Genomic DNA, 20788 nt, shown 5'->3' on the forward strand with positions numbered 1-20788 from the left:
CTGAGGTCACTGTGGTGTGCAAAATCTTTTTTTTTTTTTTTAATATGTCCAATTTTGGATGGTTGTATAAAGCTGTCCTTATTCAGTAGCTATGGTAACTTTTACCCTGGAGACATTTTCTGGTAGATGTGTAGTTTAAGTCTGTAAAGGAGACCAGAGTGGTAAAAATATATTTCTCACTATTTTTCATTATATGACATTTTTATTAGGGAAAAACAATTTAAAAATCATAAAATGGAGGCTAATACTCTTAGTGTTGGAAAAATATAAACAATCTAAACCTTGTTAGATTAGATTTCTTGCATTACAGAGTTTTCAGACCTGAATGGACTTGAAAAGTCACTGTATCAATTATATTAACTGAACTCATTCAGCTATGCTATTTTCATACCCCCCCATCTCTCTGAGGGTACATCTGTGCTGCACCCCCTTTCCCCCCCCGGCAGTGAGTAAAATAGAAATGTAGAGCCCTAGTTCTGAAACTCTGTGAGATGGGAGGGTCTCAGAGCTTGATCCCGAGCCTGAAAATCTACACTGCCTTGTAGCGCAAGCCTGAGTCAGCTGACCCATTTTCTGAGACTCTTCGATGCAGGTGGTGCACATTGTGAAAACATCATCCCTACTATACATATAAAATGATGGAATCTAAATTAGCTGTTATCACTCAAGAAAGAGATCTGGGAGTCATTGTGGATAGTTCTCTGAAAACATCCACTCAATGTGCTGCAGCAGTCAAAAAAGCGAACAGAACGTAGGGAATCATTAAGAAAGGGATAGATAATAAGACAGAAAATATCATATTGCCTCTCTATGAATCCATGGCACCCCCTCATTTTGAATATTGCATGCAGATGTGGTCGCCCCAACTCCAAAAAGATATATTTGGGAAGTGTTCAGAAAAGGGCAACAAAAACGATGTGGGGTATGAAGCAGCTCCCATAAGAGGAGAGATTAATAAGACTCGGACTTTTCATCTTGGAAAAGAGACGATTAACGGGGGATATGACAGAGGTCTATAAAATCATGACTAGTGTGGAGAAAGTTAATAAGGAAGTGGTGTTTACTCCTCATAACACAAGAACTAGGGGTCACCCAATTAAATTAATAGGCAGCAGGTTTAAAACAAACAAAAGGAAGTACATCTTCACACAATGCACAGTCAACCTGTGGAACTCCTTGCAAGAGGATGTTGTGAAGGCCAAGACTAAGAGGATTAAAAAATGAGCTAGATAAATTCATGGAGGATAGGTCCATCAATGGCTATTAGCCAGGATGGGCAGGGATGGTGTCCCTAACCTCTGTTTGCCAGAAGCTGGGAATGGACGACAGGGGATGGATCACTTGATGATTACCTGTTCTGCTCATTTCCTCTGGGGCACCTGGCATTGGCCGCTGTTGGAAGACAGGATACTGGGCTAAATGGACCTTTGGTCTGACCCAGTATGGCCGTTCTTATGTGTTTGAATTGTTGATGTACCCTTAGAAGCAAGTGATCTCATGTGGAAGGAGGGGAAGTCTGTCTGAACTTTTGTCCCCCTCAGTGTTTGTATATAAACTTTTAACTATACATTGAAGCTAACTTCAGCTGTCTTTTGCAATGAGCAGTCTGAGGCTCATCACACGTGTGGTGGTGGCAGTGGCTTGTGTTTTTAATGCTTTCTTTTTCTACAGAACTTGCCCTGAAATATGGCATGTAATTCCATTTTCCAAGCTCAAAAGGGTCTGTCATGGTAGCAGCCAGACAGCTATTTTAGGACTTGATCCAAAGAGATGCTGAGCAATTGCAAATATCAGGCCCTTATTTTCCAGATGGCTCATGGCTATATGTGCTGATTGGGTACTGGCACTTAATTTGAAGTCGCAGAATGTGAGTGGCTAGGTGTATTAGATTGTGGCCTTCCTTGTCTGGCACAGGCTGTTCCAAGAAAATGGATTTAGTCCTACTTTTTAGATCATTTGATTTCATGTCAATTGTTAAGAAGAGAAGCGGTATCCCAGCTAAAGTCCTGCTGGTCTTCAGTCCCACAAGCCTACTGTGGGAGGCAGCATGGCCTAGTGTGTAGATCACTGGAGTAGGATGCTGGAGATCTGGATTCTGTTCCTGGCTTGGCCATTGATCTGCTGGTTGATCTTGGGCAAGTCACTTCACCTCCCTGAGCTTCGGTTTCCTTATTTGTAAAATGGGGCTGATGATACTGACCTGCTATATAAGAGCTGGGTGGTATTATTAGAAGACATGTCTCTTCCCCTACTGGCCCTTCCAAGCATGTCACACTCAACTTTCATTAAGGCAAGTTTAGATTTTTTTTTTGTTGTTGTGCTGCTGATGGGACAAGCTTGGGTTGTAGGCAGGCTAAGTGTGTGATGTAAGTATGCCTGCACCCCAGTGAGCCTTTTGCGCACCAGAGTACTCTCCCTGACTCAACGTTCCGACTCTTGTCTAAGTCTGAATGTTAAATTTGCACTCCTTTCCCTGAATGCCGCTACAGGGACAGTCCTCTTTTTGCTTTCGTGCACGCTCAAGTCCAAGGCCATTGCTAGGGAAAAGCTTGTTGGTGTTTCTGGGTGTGGCAGAATGTGGCTCTTTGTAAGCTCAAAAGCTTGTCTCTCTCACCAACAGAAGTTGGTCCAATAAAAGATATTATCTCACCCACCTTGTCTCTTTTTAGTTATATTTAAAGCATTCTTTGATTATATGCTGCTAATTCTGGTTTAGGTACTGGTCATTCCAGGATCTCCATCAGTGAAGTGGATGTAAGTGAAGCACATTGGCTAACCTGTAGGGTTTTTTTGTTTGTTTGTTTTTTGGCTTGCACCTTAGCAGGATACAGGAAATATGCATCATTCCAGATCCACAATGACCACACCTCCACATCATATTGGTTTTGGGGCTTGCCTTTTCTTTTGCAGGATTGCAATTCACTGTTGGTTAATCGTGAAAAGGTTTCCATTTCAAAAGGTTTTATGACCGCAAGATGATGATGGTTATAAATTCATGTTGATAGAGTTGTTTAAAACCAATCCATTTTGGGTTGGTAAGAGCCAGTAGCAAAGTTTTGTGCTCTCTTCCGTGCTCTCCCCCTTCCCCCCCCATAGTCTGTGCATTCATATTCAGGGAACAACTTCCCTGAAAGGTAGTTTGTCACATTGAAGAAAAGACTTTCTTGCATTTATAAATCAGCTGTCCCAGCAGATGTACCAGGAAATAGAGTGACACGACAGGGTAGGGCAACTGACTGCTGTTTAACTTCATATATCAAATGATGCATAATTTTCAGCGACTGAAAATGCTTCCCTGCCTGATTCTTCTGATAGTTGTAAGTGTTGTAGTGAGCTTTATGAAACTTCTGTTGTGCATTTATGGATACTCTGGTATTCTTTTCATAAGTACTTGAACAGATGTCACAATTCAAATACACTTATCTAAACCTGGAGTGACTTGGTCTAAAACTGTGTATTGTATCAGTACATACAGTTTTAATTGTTTCATGGAAAATACTTTTGGGTAGACTCTGGTGCTTTGGCTCAATTTTCAGAAATGAAGCTAATGAGCACCTCTGACAACTCTGATTTGCTCGGAGCTACAAAAATTGGTAGTCCCCTATAGTGCTTTTACTTTATTGACCACAAGTGTTGGTGTAATACTTCCTCATTGTCTGTTTGAACTCTGTGATAATACAGCAGACATGGAGTATAGGTAGTGCCTTTTTTCAGTTCATGTTACTTTCCCCTCACCTGTCTTTTGGAAGCGTTGCTGTTTCTCTCCAGGACATTAAAATGTCTAATCATTTTTAACTCCCAATCTTGTGTTCCATCAAGTGCCTTTTAAACAAATATCCAGTTAAATGATATGACCTTGCCTTATCTATGTTTACACAGCATTTTTGAGCCCTATTTCTCATTGAAGCTTTTGGGTATCATGTTGAAATAAACCATCTTGAAAGAAAAATGTCTGGGTTTTTTGGTGGCTTACATGGCTGCTAACTTGTTTAGCTACACGTATCCTGTAGCAGTCCATTAAATTCCACGGTCTATAGTAAAATAGTGTCTTAGGAGAGGCAGTGTGCTTAGTGGATAGAGCACTGGACTGGACTCAGACTTTTATCGCTTTTGCTTTTATCTCTCATATTAGCCTACTGGGTGACCTTGGGCAAGTCAATTCATCTACCTGTGTCTCAATTGCTCCATGTGTAAAATGGGGATGATGACACTTTGTAAAACACTTTGTCTACTGTTGAAATGTGCTATACAGAAGCCCCCACCTCACCACCCTGCTGCAAGGCAGAGGTCCCAAGTGTCTTTCCCCCTCCCCCCAAGTCTGGTAGGTGGAGAATGCGGGGGGACGTGGGGGGCTCCGCAAGCCACACTTTAACTATAAAAGAGCCGCATGCAGCTCCCGAGTTTGGCCACCCTTGCCATAGATCCATCAAGTTCTGACCTTAGCTCTGGCAGTGGCTAGCTCCTGATAATTTAGAGGAGGCCAAAAACTCTTTGCAATATGCCTAACCAGCTTGTAACATGCTGTAGGTAATAGGGGTTGGAAAAGAACTGTCCTTAAAGTGGTCAGGCATAAAGCTAGTCCCAATGCCTGTCTAATCTAGCCTTTGACTTTCATGTCTGTAAATCTGTAAGTGGCCACTCACACCTTTCTAACATCCAGCAGGTCCACTGGTTAACCCCCTTACAAGTACATTCCACAGGCGGATTGTAGGTTGCATAAAGAAATACTTCCTTGGGTATCTCAGATTGACTGCAGCTTTAAGTAAATCTCAGGCTTAATCTGCAAACCCTTTGTGATACAGTCAGGAGGGCAAGGCTGCTTTGTGTTACCTAGACCGTCATGTTCCCCACCTCTGCAGGGCAGGGTGCCCAGTAAGATCCCCCGTCTTCTAATGTGTTTGTCCCATTCTACCAGCCCGGTGTCTCAGGCAGGGACTTTTGACTAGGTGTTCTGCTCTGGTTAACATAGAGCATTACATTACTGTCCCCATGAAGCCCTGCCCCCTTCCCACCCTTAGTTTTGGGGCAGGGCACTACAAGACAGAGCAGGGGGATACTTGTCATCTCCTGGAGCAAAGATGTTGTGTCATATTCTGCTTTCCCCCTCCTCACATCTAATCTGCCTCCCAGTGAGGCTTCTATTTGTTGAAGTTTTCCTCTTCCCCTGGTTAAACTTGATCCCTCTTTCTGTCTGCCCCCTCTCCATCTCACCTGCCTTTGTGCTTACACATCACAGTGCTTTCTTGTCTAATTGGCTTGTCTGGTCCTAGCCATGAACCAAACCATTTATAGAATGACTGATCCAAGCTATTTTCACTTTGCTGCTGGAAAGTGCAGTAGCTCTCTAGCAGAGGTAGTGCCAACTGACTGTTTCAGAGGAGAAAGGGCGTAGCCCCGTCTTCGCATTTGTATTTGACCCTTGGGCTTTAATTGTTGGCACCTTTTTAAACCTTAGAAACCAAACTGTTTTGGCTGGATGTGATTTAGGGGGTATATGAAACTAACCTCATTGTCAGTGCCAGCATGTGTCGATGGTCTCACAGTTGCTTTGGCAGTGCAAGTGAAGAAAGAGATGGGAGGTAGCTGATTTAAGGTTATCTCCTTTACAGAGCTGCCATGTAACTTCCTCAGGCAGATTATCTTTGATTTTAATACCAGTCTCTGTGTTGTCAGCTCAGAAACTCTAAGCACAGGCATTGCAAGGAGTCAGTTTCTATACGTATCCCACAAAACCCTTTGGGAATCCTTAAAAGGCACTCCCCCACCACGGCAATCTATAGCTCAACTACTGGTTGCCCGCTATCTAATTCATGGAATATCACACGCAAAAGAAAGAAACCTCCAAGTTTCTGAGCTATAAAACGTCCTGTTCCAGAATAAAATGAGGCAGAGTCCAATCCCAGGATGTATGATACCCGTGTCAACCTTGCTAACAAGAGGGAAAAGTTAGAGGAAAGCCTTACATCTTGAAAACAAAAGCACACTTAATTATCTGTGGGGATCCCATAAGAAAAATCTGACTAGAAAACTTAATCAACCGTAGTCAAAAGGAAGTCAGATACAGGTGATACTTTGCAGTTTTAGAGCCCCTTTTGTTTAAAGATCTGAATGTGCTTTGCAAGCACTAAGCATCACACCATGTGACAGGCAGGAAAATTGTCTCAATTTTCAGCTAGATAAACTGAGACACAGTAAAGTTTAGGTAAGATGGGTGCTTGCTTCGCTCTGTAGTATGCTTGGTTCCTACTACCCTTCAACAACAACAGAGGCATATTCACATCCAAGGCATCTTTCATACCGTGTTTTTTTTTGTTTTTTAAAAAAATAACAGCCTGTACACGTTACTTTTTTAAAAAACAAAACAAAAACACGGTATGAAAGACAGCTATAGTGTTGAAAGAAGCACTTCTGAGCTAATAAACTTCTGCTTTCTACAGGCCTTTTTCTCTTACTGTGATGGAAAAATGGAGCCGTAAAATAATTGAAGTAGGGATTACCAGATTTGGTACAGCAGGCCACCTAATAAAAATGGCACAAATTGAGCTTCTCTCACTGTTGTCTCATATCAAATTTTATTTGATCGATTTTACTGTATTCCAAATTGCCAACATAAGGGTGAAAGTTGTAATAATAGTTTTATTGATTAGTCATTAAGTTTCAATCAAGATATAACTACAGAGAATGGTTATTATTTTGCGAGTAGATTTTTTTGTTTGTCATCTTTCCTCCTCCTCCTCCTCCTCTCCCCTTGCACACTTAAAATAATTGCTTTGATGTACCAAACTGCTTTTATAATGTGGATACTTACCTACCTACCTAAAAGAGTGTGTTATAACAGCTGATTAGTGTTAGTAAAAGGCTTTGAGACCACTGGGTGAATTAATGTTAATATCTTATTTAAATGCCATGCTACTAGATGTGAAAATAAGGCGATGGGAGGGAAGTGGGAGTCAAAGGCAGAACATGTTCCCTAAAATTATGATATAAAATGTAAAAAGAATTAATGTTTGATAGCTTATTCTTGTTGGTTTTTAAAACTAAAACATTCCCCTGTAATAGTTGCATCCTAAGCAAATGCAGCTGTGCAACAAACTAGACTAGAAACAGACCAGTTGTACTGAGTGATGTGCAGAACCGAAAGGTAAACAGCATCCCTGAACAGTGTATTCATTTTCCTTTTTGATTCTAGGAACTGAGGGAGTTAAGCGCATCAGCGACCCCTTGCCCCCCCCCAAAAGTGAGATGAAAAATGCAAATAAAATCGGACACTAGACACATTTTATATCATTAAAGTATAATAAAACTTTTCCACAATTGAATCTCACTTGAGAGGGGCTTCTGAATACCAATACAGTGATACAGGGCATACCTAACATTCAAGAAATCACTTACAAATGGACAGACAAACCACAAGGAGAAAGACGTATAGTAAACCACAATATCATCCCAAAGAAGAAAGAATTGCAGCAGTAGCATACGTAAATAGCCACAAAGCCTTCCTGCTGTCACCACTACTCGGTTCATCCAAAGAAGGGAGGTAGCAAACATTTTTATTGTACCCAGGGATCAGGATTCTTCTTCATCCTCTGCCTTAACATTGTCCCACATGTTTAGTCATCATATGTCTTTACAAAGGGCTACCAAAAGTGCTTAGAAAACATGAAATCATAAGTGGTGGAAAGGAAAACCAGATGTTTTAAAATTATTTCACTTTTAATCATCTAAGGTAGTGTCAGTAATGCGACCAGGGAACAGTATTTTAAAATGGACAGTGTCCATTTTAAACAGTCACACTGTGTTTATTATGAAACTTAACTTGATGGATTGATTAGCCCAGTCTTTTTGTCAGGTTTATAATGGTGACATATGCAGTAATTAGAGGAAAGTTGGGTAAGAGTACACATATCCCTCCCACCCCAAACTTGCTGCAAACTTCATTTTATGGTCTGAAAGTCAGTTTATCCCAGTTTGACTGACAATGTTTCCTTTCTGGATTCAACATGGTGAATTTTACACCCTGCTGACTTTTCCACAGAGGTGAGAAAAAAGTCATTTGGATCTTTTCCTGGGGAAGTTAGCTGACAAACAGTCTTTTCCATATAATATTTAGATATCGTTATGGTTACAACCTGGGTTTTGTGGGACAGTCAGTGAAACACTCTTCTAAGTTCTGGTCATTATTGGCAAACATCAGACCTGATCTTGTCTCTTCTTCCCTTTTGCGTCTTTGTTTTAGTCTGTGGTGGCTTTGCTTATTTCTCTTCCTATTCCAATTTTCAGAATCTAGCCAATAACTTGCTCCCACATTTTGCAAGAGGATTTGTGTGTTGAGAAATAACGGGGAAAGCGCTCTCCTTGCCTCTTCTGCGGTAAGATCAAGGGGCTTTTTCAGTCTTGCTGGTGCACTTTGTCTTTCAGTGCTCTGAAGCTAGATCACTGCAGAATTCACTGGGCCACACCTATCCTCATGTAGACTTCCAGTGAGCTATAAGAACGGCCATACTGGGTCAGATCAAAGGTCCATTTAGCCCAATATCCTGTCTTCCAACAGTGGCCAATGCTAGGTGCCCCGGAGGGAATGAGCAGAACACGTAATCATCAAGTGATCCATCCCCTGTCGCCCATTCCCAGCTTCTGGCAAACAGAGGCTAGGGACACCATCTCTGCCCATCCTGGCTAATAGCCATTGATGGACCTATCTTCCAGGTACTTATTTAGTTCTTTTTTTGAAGTTTGTTATAGTCCTGGCCTTCACGGCATCCTCTGGCAAAGAGTTCCACAGGTTGACTGACTGCGTTGTGTGAAGAAATAATTCCTTTTGTTTGTTTTAAACCTGCTGCCTATTAATTTCATTTGGTGACCTCTAGTTCTTGTGTTATGAGGAGGAGTAAATAACACTAGAGGACATCTCCTCCCCAAAGCGTTAAAAGATCACCAGTGGCAGGTCTGGTGACATATCTCTGGTGCTGCTGCAGGATAGAATGGGCTGCCTGCCCTCGCTCGAAGATAGGGACTGTAAAGAAGGGAGGAGGGTGAGGGGGAATAAGACATGTTGCTTGCCCATGAAGAACAAAGAGTGGGAACATGCTCTGTGGCTGCCCTCTGAAAGCTAAGACCATCACACTTCCTCTAACTTGAGGGTGAAACGTGGGCTACTGAGGAAAAGGGGAAGTCAGAATTGTGTTCCCTCCAAGCTCCTTTGGGGTGAGGGTGTCAGACTGCTCCTTCTGAGGTCAGGAGTTTACGTAGCGTCATTTAAAACCAACACTTTCAGCAGAGCTGCATTCCGAGTTTTGGGTTCCTTCCAAATCCAGAACTAGAAGGATGTTGAACTCTCATGGACTGAAATGCCCCCAAAAGTTTACTTTCCTTGTGGGATCAAGATGGCTAATTAACCTATAATCTTCTCGTGCCCATAAATAAAGAACAGCAACAAAGAGATTTCAGCTTCATCCTCCAGTGGCAACTACATGGCATTTGACTCTGTTCCTTTTTTTGGTTAAAGTACTGTGATGATCTGACACTACTCTCCAACAATCTCCGTGCTTAGGCACAGCAGGGCAGTACCATATATTAGAATTCCAGTCTCCAAAGCACATTCTGATTGCACCTTATTGAACAAGGTTGAGTGAGTCATCTACATGTAAAAATATAACTCTGCAGGGATTGGGGACAAGGTAACACTCAGTTAGCACAGTGCAGACCAGATCTTTAAAGTTTTCAGGGGGGATTAGGTGAATTCATGACCTCAGTTGGAGTGTACATAGGCCAATAATGAGTGCTTTTGAAATTTTCCCCTGTAATTTAAATAGGTGTGAAGGAAAGTGGCTTGTGTCCCTACATTTTTGGCCCTTATATTCCAAGTTTCGTTCTCTTTTTTAAAGCAACACCGTCTGTCATCTAAAAGTTAGCCCCAGACCTGGGTACAAGATGGTTTTTTTGCTAATCTTAAAACCAATAGAAAAGTTTGCATAACACTTTAGATTTCAGTTAAAACCATTGCTTTTAAACAAACATTCCCCTGCAGTATCTGCCACCATGAGATTATTATATAGCTCTTAAAGGTAGCACCTCACAGCCAACCAGAGCAGGGCCCCACTCTGTTAGGCACTGTCTTTGCATAAAGTCAGTGACAGACCCTGGTTCCAAGAGCTTAATTTAAAATGAAAATGAAATTGATTATGTATGTATGTGAAACTAACTTCATTGTCCATCGTGAGGAATTTGAAAAGTAAACAGATTGCATTATCAAATAAGGTCAGGATTTTTTCGGTATTAATATTCTAAGGTTTTAGTAACACAGATAAAGAAATGTTTTCCAATCATTTAAAATTGACTGTGTTTAATTTTAATTTACTGACAATTCTCAGGGTGGTATTGATAGTGTTAGGGCCTGATCGTGTGCACAAACATGTGTATGTCTGTACACACTATGTTCAGATTGAGTATAAAATAATTTAAGCAGTTAGCCGCGGGACTTGCTGAGGCTGGCAAGACAAGCAGTGCTTGTGACTGTTGAAATGTATGTTGTCTTTTGAATTAATCGTGGTGGGTTCTGAAATATTCATAATTTAATCTAGGTTAGCTCTGATCTACAAGTGCTGTAGTATTTTACCAAGCCCTCATACTGAGTGTAATTGAGCAGTGGTGTAAAGGCTGCTGAGAAGATGAAATTGCTGCCATTATGACCTAGTGGAGAAGACAGAGAAGAAGTATAGCTAGATAAGAAGGAAACTCAAATTAAAGCTGCAGCCGGAAATTGCTTGTAAATAAAGATGAATGGAGGCAGAAATCCATAGACTCTGCCAACAAATTCATCATACAATTAAAGGCTGAAACAGCAAATTAGGAACTGTCAGCCACCCAACCAGCCACCCACACAGTGTCTCTTGTATGCTGCCTTATACACACATGCCCTCTTTCTCTTCTTCAGCTCCATTTTTGAATTCCATCAGCTGGTGAATCTATTCAATGCATGCCTTTAAAATGACAAAGCTACCTTCTTGATTTTGCAGCTTGGTACCTGCTTCATCTGAACTTGCATTCTTTCACTCACTTATTTATTATTAATAATTATTATTTGTATTGTTTGTAGAACCTAGAAGTCCTAGTTGTGTGTCATGGGGGCAGATCTTCAACTGATGTAAGTTATCCTATCTCCATTGACTTCAGTGCAGCTAGGACAAGTTTACTCCAGCTGAGAATCTACCCTTAATTTTTAAAGGAAAGAAGACTGTAGGAAGGAGGAGGGAATCAAGAATCCATATTAAGAGGAAATGGTTCAGCAAACTTTAACTCAGATGAAATTTCCACAGTATGGGGCCAATCCTACGCACAAGTTTCTGAGCAGATTTTAAAACGCTAACAATTTATTCAACATGAAATGAAGAAGAATTCAGAAAACAGCTTGTATTGTCATCATCTTTCACTTGACTAGAATCTCAGTAACCTTTGTCCTCCTGTAACATTTTGTCCTCCCTCCCATGCTGCTGGGAGATTGTTTTATGTTGGATAGGACATGTCATGTCATTTTTGGAAGCGAGTTTTTGCCGAAAGAATATTATTTCTGGCTCATGGAGTTATTTTTAAAACTAAAAATATCAATTTAATGGACTCACATGAAGCAAAAGCCACCAGGATAGGTTGCACCACACAGAAATTGGTCTTTAACAGTTGGACTCGGGCTAATTCTCATTTACCCTGAGGTCCCTTTACACTGTTAATGGTGGCTGCACACAAACATAGTTAAAGCAATGAGGCAACAGTCTAGCATAACAAGGGTGAGTGCTTGGAGTAAATACAATACACTAAGACTGGAGTTTTCAAAGCTATTTAGCTATCTAATTTGCCATTGAAGGGTTTAATTGAACTCTTTCATCTTGGCACTGAAGAAAATTTCCAAAGGTGTAGGACCTTTGGGCCATGCCTAAATGTTAGCCGGTGTAGGCACGGGCAAGAGTTAGGTGGCCAACAGTTACTTCAGACTAGATAGGGGAGCACCCCGCAAGAATTAGGCAAGTGAAAGTTAGGCTTGGTCCGGGTACAACCAACTTACGAGGGAGAAACGCTGGTTGGCTCAGGATCAGCTTCCCATTGGAAACTGCAGCTTAGCTGCAAAAGGGATACAGAGACAAAAGCGATGCCGGATGGGTGGAGCGGGCTAGTTCAGTATTGGGCAGCTGGGGAGACAGGTTGAAGGGGATGCTGGAGGACAGGTGGGTGGGGTGCTGGTGGTGTCAGGAAGCAGGAGTGTGGGATGCTTTGGCATGACAGGTTAGGGAGTAGTTGGGTCACTGCATCCTTTAATGGCAAGTCAGGCACTTGGCAAAGCCGTTTTGGAAATTCCAGGCAGAGTCTCCTTAAAGATGGTAAGCGGGAACTTGGAAGCATTGGTGCTGCCTTCCCTGAGGGGCAGCAGGCTGTTTCAGTCCACGCACATTATTGCTCTGAACATTATAGCCCTCGGAACATTCCATTTCTAAAACCCCACCGAGAGTTGAGATCCAAAGTACCTTGCCGTGTGGAATCTCTCTCCTTTCAGTGTTTAGGGGAGCTGCAGCTAATTTAATGAAGTCCCTCTTGCAACAGTATCGGAAGAAAAAGCAGGAAAGAGATCCTGGCTTTCTTATCCTCTCTGTGCTGTAAGGAATCATCCAAAGTCCATTGTGGTCAACATCAAGGCTCCTGTTGTCTGCAGGGGGTTTTGGGTCAGGCCTGTAGTTTGAATGTGGCTGCATCTCGCAGCAGTGGAAGGTTGTATCTGTGGTGGGGGTAAGCTTAGTGCACTTTTCATGTTCATTATCAAAGCAAACCCTCCAGACTTTCCAAGCTGAGCTTTAAAGCAGAAACCTGTCCTGGATGCTGCTGTCAGCTCTGGCACTGGCTCCTCATGTAACCCCCTGGGGAACTTGCTACATCCCATCTACACTATTAAAATGGAGATTATGATCCACACCCACACTTGTAAAGTGCTTAAGGATCTATGGATAAAAAACTGCTAGTGTGACACACCCTAACTGCTAACCCTCCCCTCCCCCCCAGTGTGTTACAGCTCCTCCTCTATGCCTGATTCACAGGGGATGTCTGTCAAAGCCCCAGCTATGGGAAGTGGCTCTTTAACTTAAGCCATAGGGACTCTCATTTTCAGTCCCTGGTATCTGCCAAGACAGTGGCTACACAAGTTGGGGCTTATCTGGGATTTGAACTGCTGTGGGGCTTGAATACTCAGGATGAGCTTTCCCTGTTCAGCGTCTCCCCTCTGCCCGATGCACAGAGGAGATGGGTGGCATTGAACTTTATTTGAATGTCTCAATAAGGCATATAAATGTCTAAGGAATCAGATGCAAATCCTGTTCTCACCTCTCCCCTTTGCTGAATTTTTTTTTTTCCTAGCCACGTGCCATGGTTGGAGCTTTTGGTAAGAAAAAGTGATATTTTGGGAGATTACAGTCTTTCTTCCATGTATTACATGAACGAGCCAATTTATCTTAATAAACTGGAGGAGGAATCGGAACAAGCTCAGAAGAGCCAAATTTTTATCAGTTTCTTAGTAACACAATAGAGAGGGCTATAGAACAGTCCGTCACATGCTGCAATGTTAAATTTCAGGCAGGCTCAGAGAGAAGAAACTGTCTGGAGAGGGGATTTGTATATCTCAGTTCAGTTGATTTTATTTTTTCTCTTCAGTGGCCAGAGGAAATCCATGAACAGATTCTTTAGGACTTAGGAAAAAAATGATGCTGTTGGTTAAAATCATAGGTAATAAATTAAATGAGAAGAAGGTTCTAGTGGCGAAGGTATAATTTTAATTAGTAAACTGAAGAGATCAGGAGAGGAATTTCTAGATAGAATGATAACATCAATTAGCATAAGTTAATAAGATTATTGTGATTATTAATCAGCCTCACATTTGAAATTAAAAAAACAAGTATTCAATCTATTAAAGGGAGCATCTTAGATAGTAACCGAGGTGCTCAGAATCTGTCATTTACCAGAAATATTAATCTGTTTTTAGCAGCATGTGAGAGACTGAGTTAGAAAGGTTTCAGAGTATCAGCCGTGTTAGTCTGTATTCGCAAAACGAAAAGGAGTACTTGTGGCACCTTAGAGACTAACACATTTATTTGAGCATAAGCTTTCATGAGCTACAGCTCAAGCTCACGAGAAAGGAAGAAAGAAGCTTTTGTCTGCAAAGTTGTGGGCAGATATAATGCAAAGTGCATTAAAAAAATCTTTTCGTTGCTTCTCTGTTTGAAAAGGGATTTGAAGTTAAACTCACTTTTGCGTTGGCTTTTCTACATTACCCATAATGGCTCCTCCTTTCCCCCCTCTTTCCTGAAAGTGATTGGCAAGCTTTCTGATGGTGATCCCACATTCAGATGCAATCAGAGATGCCTTTTTTCTTGGCTATATTACAAAAATTGCACTGGCATAATGAAATCTATTTGAAATCATCATAATTAAGAGTGCAAACCTCTAATGTAGAGGCACTCAAACTGGTTTGACCTTCACTTAAATTGGTTTAGCTCATGCTGGTGAAGTACTAACTTAAGTTAAGGTTGACCGATTTGAGTAGGTTTCCACAGGCTTAATTTTTAAAATCAGTTTCCTTAAACCAGTAGTCAGAGTATCAGCCGTGTTAGTCTGTATTCGCAAAAAGAAAAGGAGTACTTGTGGCACCTTAGAGACTAACAAATTTATTAGAGCATAAGCTTTTGTGAGCTACAGCTCACTTCATCGGATGCATCCGATGAAGTGAGCTGTAGCTCACGAAAGCTTATGCTCTAATAAATTTGTTAGTCTCTAAGGTGCCACAAGTACTCCTTTTCTTTAAACCAGTAGAACTCTTATACTGTAGCGCAGGTCTGAGGCTTCCTCATGTTCCTGCACTATTCAGGTCTCCTGGATCTCTTTGCCAGACACCTTGAGCAACGGAAGGAAAGTGAGGACCATGTACTTCAGATGTAGCAAAGTGTGTGTGTTTTATTGGGAGGGCTGGGAATGTTTGAGAGAGACTCTGCGTCACTGAGAGTACGTATAATGGCCCCCACATATTCCATAGCAGGGCCACCGTGTCTGATTCTGATTGTGTAGTGGTGTCTATCAGGAGTGACTCTGTGGAATTAGATAGGTGTTAAACTAGGTAGTGAGATCAGAATTAGATCGATTTCTTGCCCTCTCTATACAGCATCGGGCACAGTTTTGGTCCTGTATAAATAAATACTATAAATGTAATGAGTATGCTTTACGGTTCACTTTTAAAGAGCCAGGAAGGCTCCTGAGGGTGCCCGCATAACCCGCATAAAAATCAATGAGAAAATTCCCAAAGACTTCAGTGGGAGTTGGATCAGGCCTCAAGATCAAGAGGCGGTGTAAAGGCCAAGGCTAACACTTCCGTTTCAGAGACAAAAGGAAAACAATTTATCTTGCCATGCGGAATCTTTCAGGACTGGGATGAGAAATCAGAGATCTAGTACCAGCTCTCCTACAGCCTAAAGGTATCTCCTTTAGCATAGTTTTTGTTCTGTAGTTTTCCCAGCTGGCTGCAATAATTACCTTGCCTGGGTATTGTGAGATTTAATTTAATGTCTATAAAGCACTCTCTCTGCTCCTTGGATCCGAGGTGCTATAGAAGTGTAGCACATTGGATTTTCATTTGATTAAAAGTGAACTTATGCAAATGGTGTTTAAGAATGAATGTCCTCAGAGTGAAAAATGCTCCCTTAGCACCAGGTTGAATCATAAATTAAATTTGCATGGTGCTCAACAATGAAGACTTCCCAGCCCTCTCAATACATAAACAAAATCTCATTAAAATTAATACGTCTTTCCCAGGAACTCTAGAAAACAAAACCTTAAGCATAGGACAAAGTGTTTCATGGGCCCAGAGCAGCAAAAATAAAGAGTAAGGGTAAAATTTTCAAAAGCATCCAGGTGACATAAGTTCTTATAAGTTGCATTTGCAAAGCAGACTTAAGGCCAGATTTCTAAAGGTATTTAGGGCCTGACTCCCATTGATTTCAATGGGAGTTGTTCAGTGCCTAAATACCTTTAAAGCCTGGCCCTTGGGAGCTTAAGTCTCATTGAAAGTCGGTGGCTCCTAAGTCACTTCTGAAAATGTTATCCCAAAGCTATTTTACTCCTCTGTAACCTTAAAACCAGCCCGCTTCCCCGTTTATTCTTACTCTAGATACGCTGCCCTTGGTCAGGCATCAGTAGCATAGTCCACGGCCCCATGTTCTATGGAAAAGTTAAACCTTGATCCACAGGCTGACAACTGGCCATCTCAGAGAGCCTTGGGTAAGCTAGACTTCCCATCCCCCTGCTCTCCTGGCTCTTGGGCACTGGGAAGTGGTGTTGCAGTAGTATTTTACCCAGGTGTGTGTTAGCATTTCCAGGTCAGAACGAGCAAGGAAAGGTCACCGGCTGAAAGTAAAATCCCCTTCATCAGCTGGCTAATGGAGAGGGAGGGTGGCCTAATGGTCAGGGCTCTAGCCTGGGACTTGGATGATCCCAGTTCAAATCCCTGCTCCACCACAAACTTCCTGTGTGTTCTTGGAGCTAGATCTGCAGAGGAAATTTGCAATGCCTGCCTTCCAGTGGAATCCATAGCCCATGGGGTCCTAAGGGTGAGCTAGGAGAAGCTCCACAGGAGCAGGACTTCAGTGCCTGTGTGCAAGCACAATGATAGAAAAGTAGGGGACTTTACCAGCAGAAATTAGGCACAGTGGAAATTTAGGTGCCTACAGGGTTACGTGGCAGCTGAGTAGGGGTTTTGAGGATCTAAACTTAGTCCCTGCCTAAACTTCAGGGTGGATTTTATTTAAATACGTCATGATTTAAATCGCTAGTCAGGAAGACTCGATTTAATCATGGATTTCTACATAAAAGTGCATTCTTGTTGGTTGTTATAACCTTAATACATATTCTTCACAACTCAGAGATAGATGTAGGTTTCATTTTTAGAAGGTACACACTATTCATTTTTAAAGTGATTTATTTTGAAAACTTTTCAGATTAGATTTACAGCTATATCAGAAAATGAATGATTGTTTGGTTATTTCATTTACCAAAGGTAAATTGAAACAGATAGTTCGCCTCCTAATGACTTCATAAATATCTCCAATTCAATAGGTTAATCATTAATATTTGGAGGATTTTCTTGCCATGTATTAGGAGTAGAACATCACCAGACAGACATTTAAATTTTTTTATTTAACTAAAACAACAATGTTACGTATTCTGGATTTTTTTCTTCAACAGCAAGCATATAGTATTTTAACAAAACAAATATATGCATTTTTGAATTTAGTTAAAGGTTCAAGTTTTTTAAAATCAGGTTTGTTTTTGTTTAAATTGTTTGAACTAAAATAGTTAAATAAAATATTTTTTTTTTTTAAATTAAATCAGCTATGTCAGCCAGGTCAACATGAGAAACTTAAAATATTGGCTTCTGCTGCTAACTCAGTCGTCTTCACCTTCATTTTCCTGTTTGTTCATAATCTGGAAGAGAAAAACAAGCTTTCCTGCTTTTTCGGGTCCCAAATGATTTCTCAATTTGGAATGAATTAGTCCAAAGGAAGAAAATATTCTTTCTACACTGGCAGAAGAAGGTACTGCTGTTAAAAGTGAGATGATCACTCGGGGGATTCTGATAATCATATTGAATCCAAGTACTTAAGTGACTTCCACCAGTTCACTGGTGTGACTTTCTTTAAAACATCATCAGCAAACATATATTTATTGAATATTGAATGGTTCTTATTCCCAGATTGGGTCTCTTTTACGGCCTGCTGCCATTATAGGTTTTCCCTTCTAGTGAGAGAATGGTACGGTAGATCTCAAATCAATGAAGGCTACACTCAGAAAGACCTCAAGAATATTCTGGAATATGCTGCTCAAACAGTTTCACTTTTGTTTCTACTGCCTGTCCCTCCCTTCTCACATTCATCTCCAGACTTCTTCTCCTTGTCCAGATTTATTCCGTCCCCAACAATCTTCTATTCATTGAACTTTTAGAAACTTTGCACTTCTAGAGAGAGGTAAGGGATTGACTCTGTGTACACAAATTTCCAGAGGGACAATAGGGTTGAGGTCTGTTATTTCTCACCTCTGTATATTATTGATTTATTTATTTAAAAACATTTTTGCTGTTAACAAGCATGTTATCTCTGGAGACGCAAATCCACAGTTTGAGAACTGCAAAACTTAGCATCTCTGATGGTATTTTCCAGACTGAGCACTGAGTCCCATTGGGTAGATAGAAAGATTAACCTAAATAATCTATACAGAAGCCCCTGGAACCCCATAACATTGGGTCCCTAATCCATGAACTATTGGAACTCATTTACAAAATTCTTCTTCAACATTACATGAATATATTGGCTCATACTATAGAATTAGAATTTATAATCCCTATTCCATGATGAGATATATTTGAGCTATAATGTATCTTAATTAAAACTATCTTTAGATAAATACCTTTTGTGGGGGAAAAAAATATCAAAAATCCAATTTAAATAAAAAAATTCAATATATATGTATACATTTTAATCATTGATTTTTATCCATTTTGCTAAAGTGTCAGGAGGGTGTCTAGATCCTTTTGTGGATCTAGCCCAGGTGTGGGCAAACTTTTTTGCCCGAGGGCCACAACGGGGTTGCGAAACTGTATGGAGGGCCGGATAGGAAAGGCTGTGCCTCCCCAAACAGCCTGGCCCCTGCCCCCTATCTGCCCCCTCTCACTTCCCACCCCCTGATTTCCCCCTTCAGAACCCCTGACCCATCCAACCCCCCTGCTCCTTGTCCCCGACCGCCCCCTCCTGGGACCCCCCTGCCCCTAACTGCCCCCCTGGGACCCCACCCCTATCCAACACCCCCTGCTATCTGTCCCCTGAATGCCCCCCCCAACCCCTATCCACACCCCCACCCCCTGACAGGCCCCCTGAGACCCCACCCCCATCCAACCCCTCCTGCTCCCTGTCCCCTGAGTGCCCCGACCCCTATCCACACCCCCGCCCCATGACAGCCCCTCTGGTACTTCCACACCTATCCAACCCCCCCTGCTCCCCATCCCCTGACTGCCCCCCGGGACTCCCTGCACCTTATCCAACCTCCCTGCTCCCCGCCCCCTTACCATGCTGCTCAGAGCAGCAGGAACTCACAGCCCCACTGGAGCCAGCCGCGCTGCCCGGCAGGAGTGGCAGGCCAGAGTGCTGGTGGCACAGCGTGGTGCGGTACGGCGGCGTCGCTGCAGGGGGAGGCCGGGGGCTAGCCTCCCCGGCTGGGAGCTCAGCGGCCAGGCAGGACAGTCTCACGGGCCGTAGTTTGCCCATCTCTGATCTAGCCCCTAGGTCTCTGGGCTTCAGCTCCTCATCTATACAATGGGGATAACAGCTTTTTCTCATGGGGGTTGTGAGGATAAATATGTTCAAGATGGCAAGGTGCTCAGCTACTACAATAGTGGAGGCCAGATAAACGCCCAAGATAGATCTAACGTGCAAGGACCGTGGCAGGCTACAGACCAAAATGGCCCTCTGGAGCTGTTCTCCCAAGTCACAAAGCCGGGAATAGCACTGTGTGTTCCCATCATTGAGGAAAACATGTCCTGCGTCAACCCAATTTAAATGTTTTACATAAGCCCTCAATGGCAACTCGTAATACCTGGTCTGTTGTGTTTCAAATGCCTCTGAACGATGCATTAGTACATGGGTCTAGTGCAGGAGCAGTAGTTTGGTTAACTACAAATAAGTCCACAATCCTTACAACCAGTTTTCTCTTTCCCAAATACTGCAAAAGAGTTTGTATGAATTGGTTAGCCTGAAATATAAAGCATTAGAACGGAGCACAAACTGGTAATCCAGGTGGGATTTGATTATTATATTTTGTTTAGAAAAATAATAAAATAAGGAAATAGAAGGTTTAGCTTCAGATGTGTCTAAAGACTCAGAAGAGGTTGGATTTCTTTTTGAGATCTGGATTGGCACCTTACAGTTAATTCCGAGTAAGGAGCAGAGTATATTAAAAATTGCAATGAGGACTGACTTGTGCCTCTGAAGAACACTGTCTTGCCAGTTTCTGGGTAATGTGGGTATTATTCTCCAACATGCATGGTACTTTCTACCTGCAGTGAAATCTCTCCTGGACTACTACTTAAATCTTGAATACAGTATGGCGCATGAGTAATGGAGTGTCAAGCTTCACTGGGTTTCTTTGAAACACAGGATGCAGTCTAATGAGGATGGCTCGAGGTGAAGTGGTGTGGAAAATGGGCATAGATTCTCCCGGTCAAAATAAGTCAGATCCTCACAAGAAAATGGGCATTTCCCAGTGATTGGTTGCAGTTAAAAAAGTGGATATATTGGTCATCTCCCTAATATTTAATGTAAAGTAAGAAGCAGTTTTTCAGCCCAATCGCAGAGGGATTTCTGGTTTGTTTTACTGATATATGTAAAAATGCAAAACTTCAAGTAAGGAGATTTAACAAGCTTTGATAATATGTTCAATAGTGCTGAATTTAGTGAATGCATTATAACACTTATTGAACAGTGCTGTACCCTTCTGTGCCAATTCATAATGACCTTGCTTCTCAGAATGATAGAGAGAGATGTCATTTACCCCGAAGCCAACATTCTCAGTCCCTTTAGGATGGGAAATGGAGGAATTGTGTCTCCATTCCCCTATTAGTCAATTCAGTTGAATAAGATGGCCAAAGAGTGAGTGGGAATATGAAGTAGCTAATGGGACTGAAAGAAAGTACTGTATACCACTGAATAATGGTGGAAATGCT

General features: G+C 41.9%; 1 protein-coding gene across 3 annotated transcripts in view; it reads left to right on the forward strand.

Annotated features, from left to right (window-relative positions):
* Positions 1 to 20788, forward strand: part of SLC25A26 (solute carrier family 25 member 26) — a 156068-nt gene that overhangs the window by 20709 nt on the left and 114571 nt on the right. The window contains exon 4 of one of the 3 annotated variants that reach the window (XM_043518233.1): positions 17538 to 17627. The exons of the other annotated variants lie outside the window; for them this stretch is intronic. Within the exon in view, the coding sequence (XP_043374168.1) occupies positions 17538 to 17627 (90 nt within the window). The remainder of the gene's footprint in view (positions 1 to 17537; positions 17628 to 20788) is intronic. 3 annotated transcript variants of the gene reach the window in all.

This window comes from Dermochelys coriacea, chromosome 7 (genome assembly GCF_009764565.3).
Source record: "Dermochelys coriacea isolate rDerCor1 chromosome 7, rDerCor1.pri.v4, whole genome shotgun sequence".
Lineage (NCBI taxonomy): Eukaryota > Metazoa > Chordata > Testudines > Dermochelyidae > Dermochelys > Dermochelys coriacea.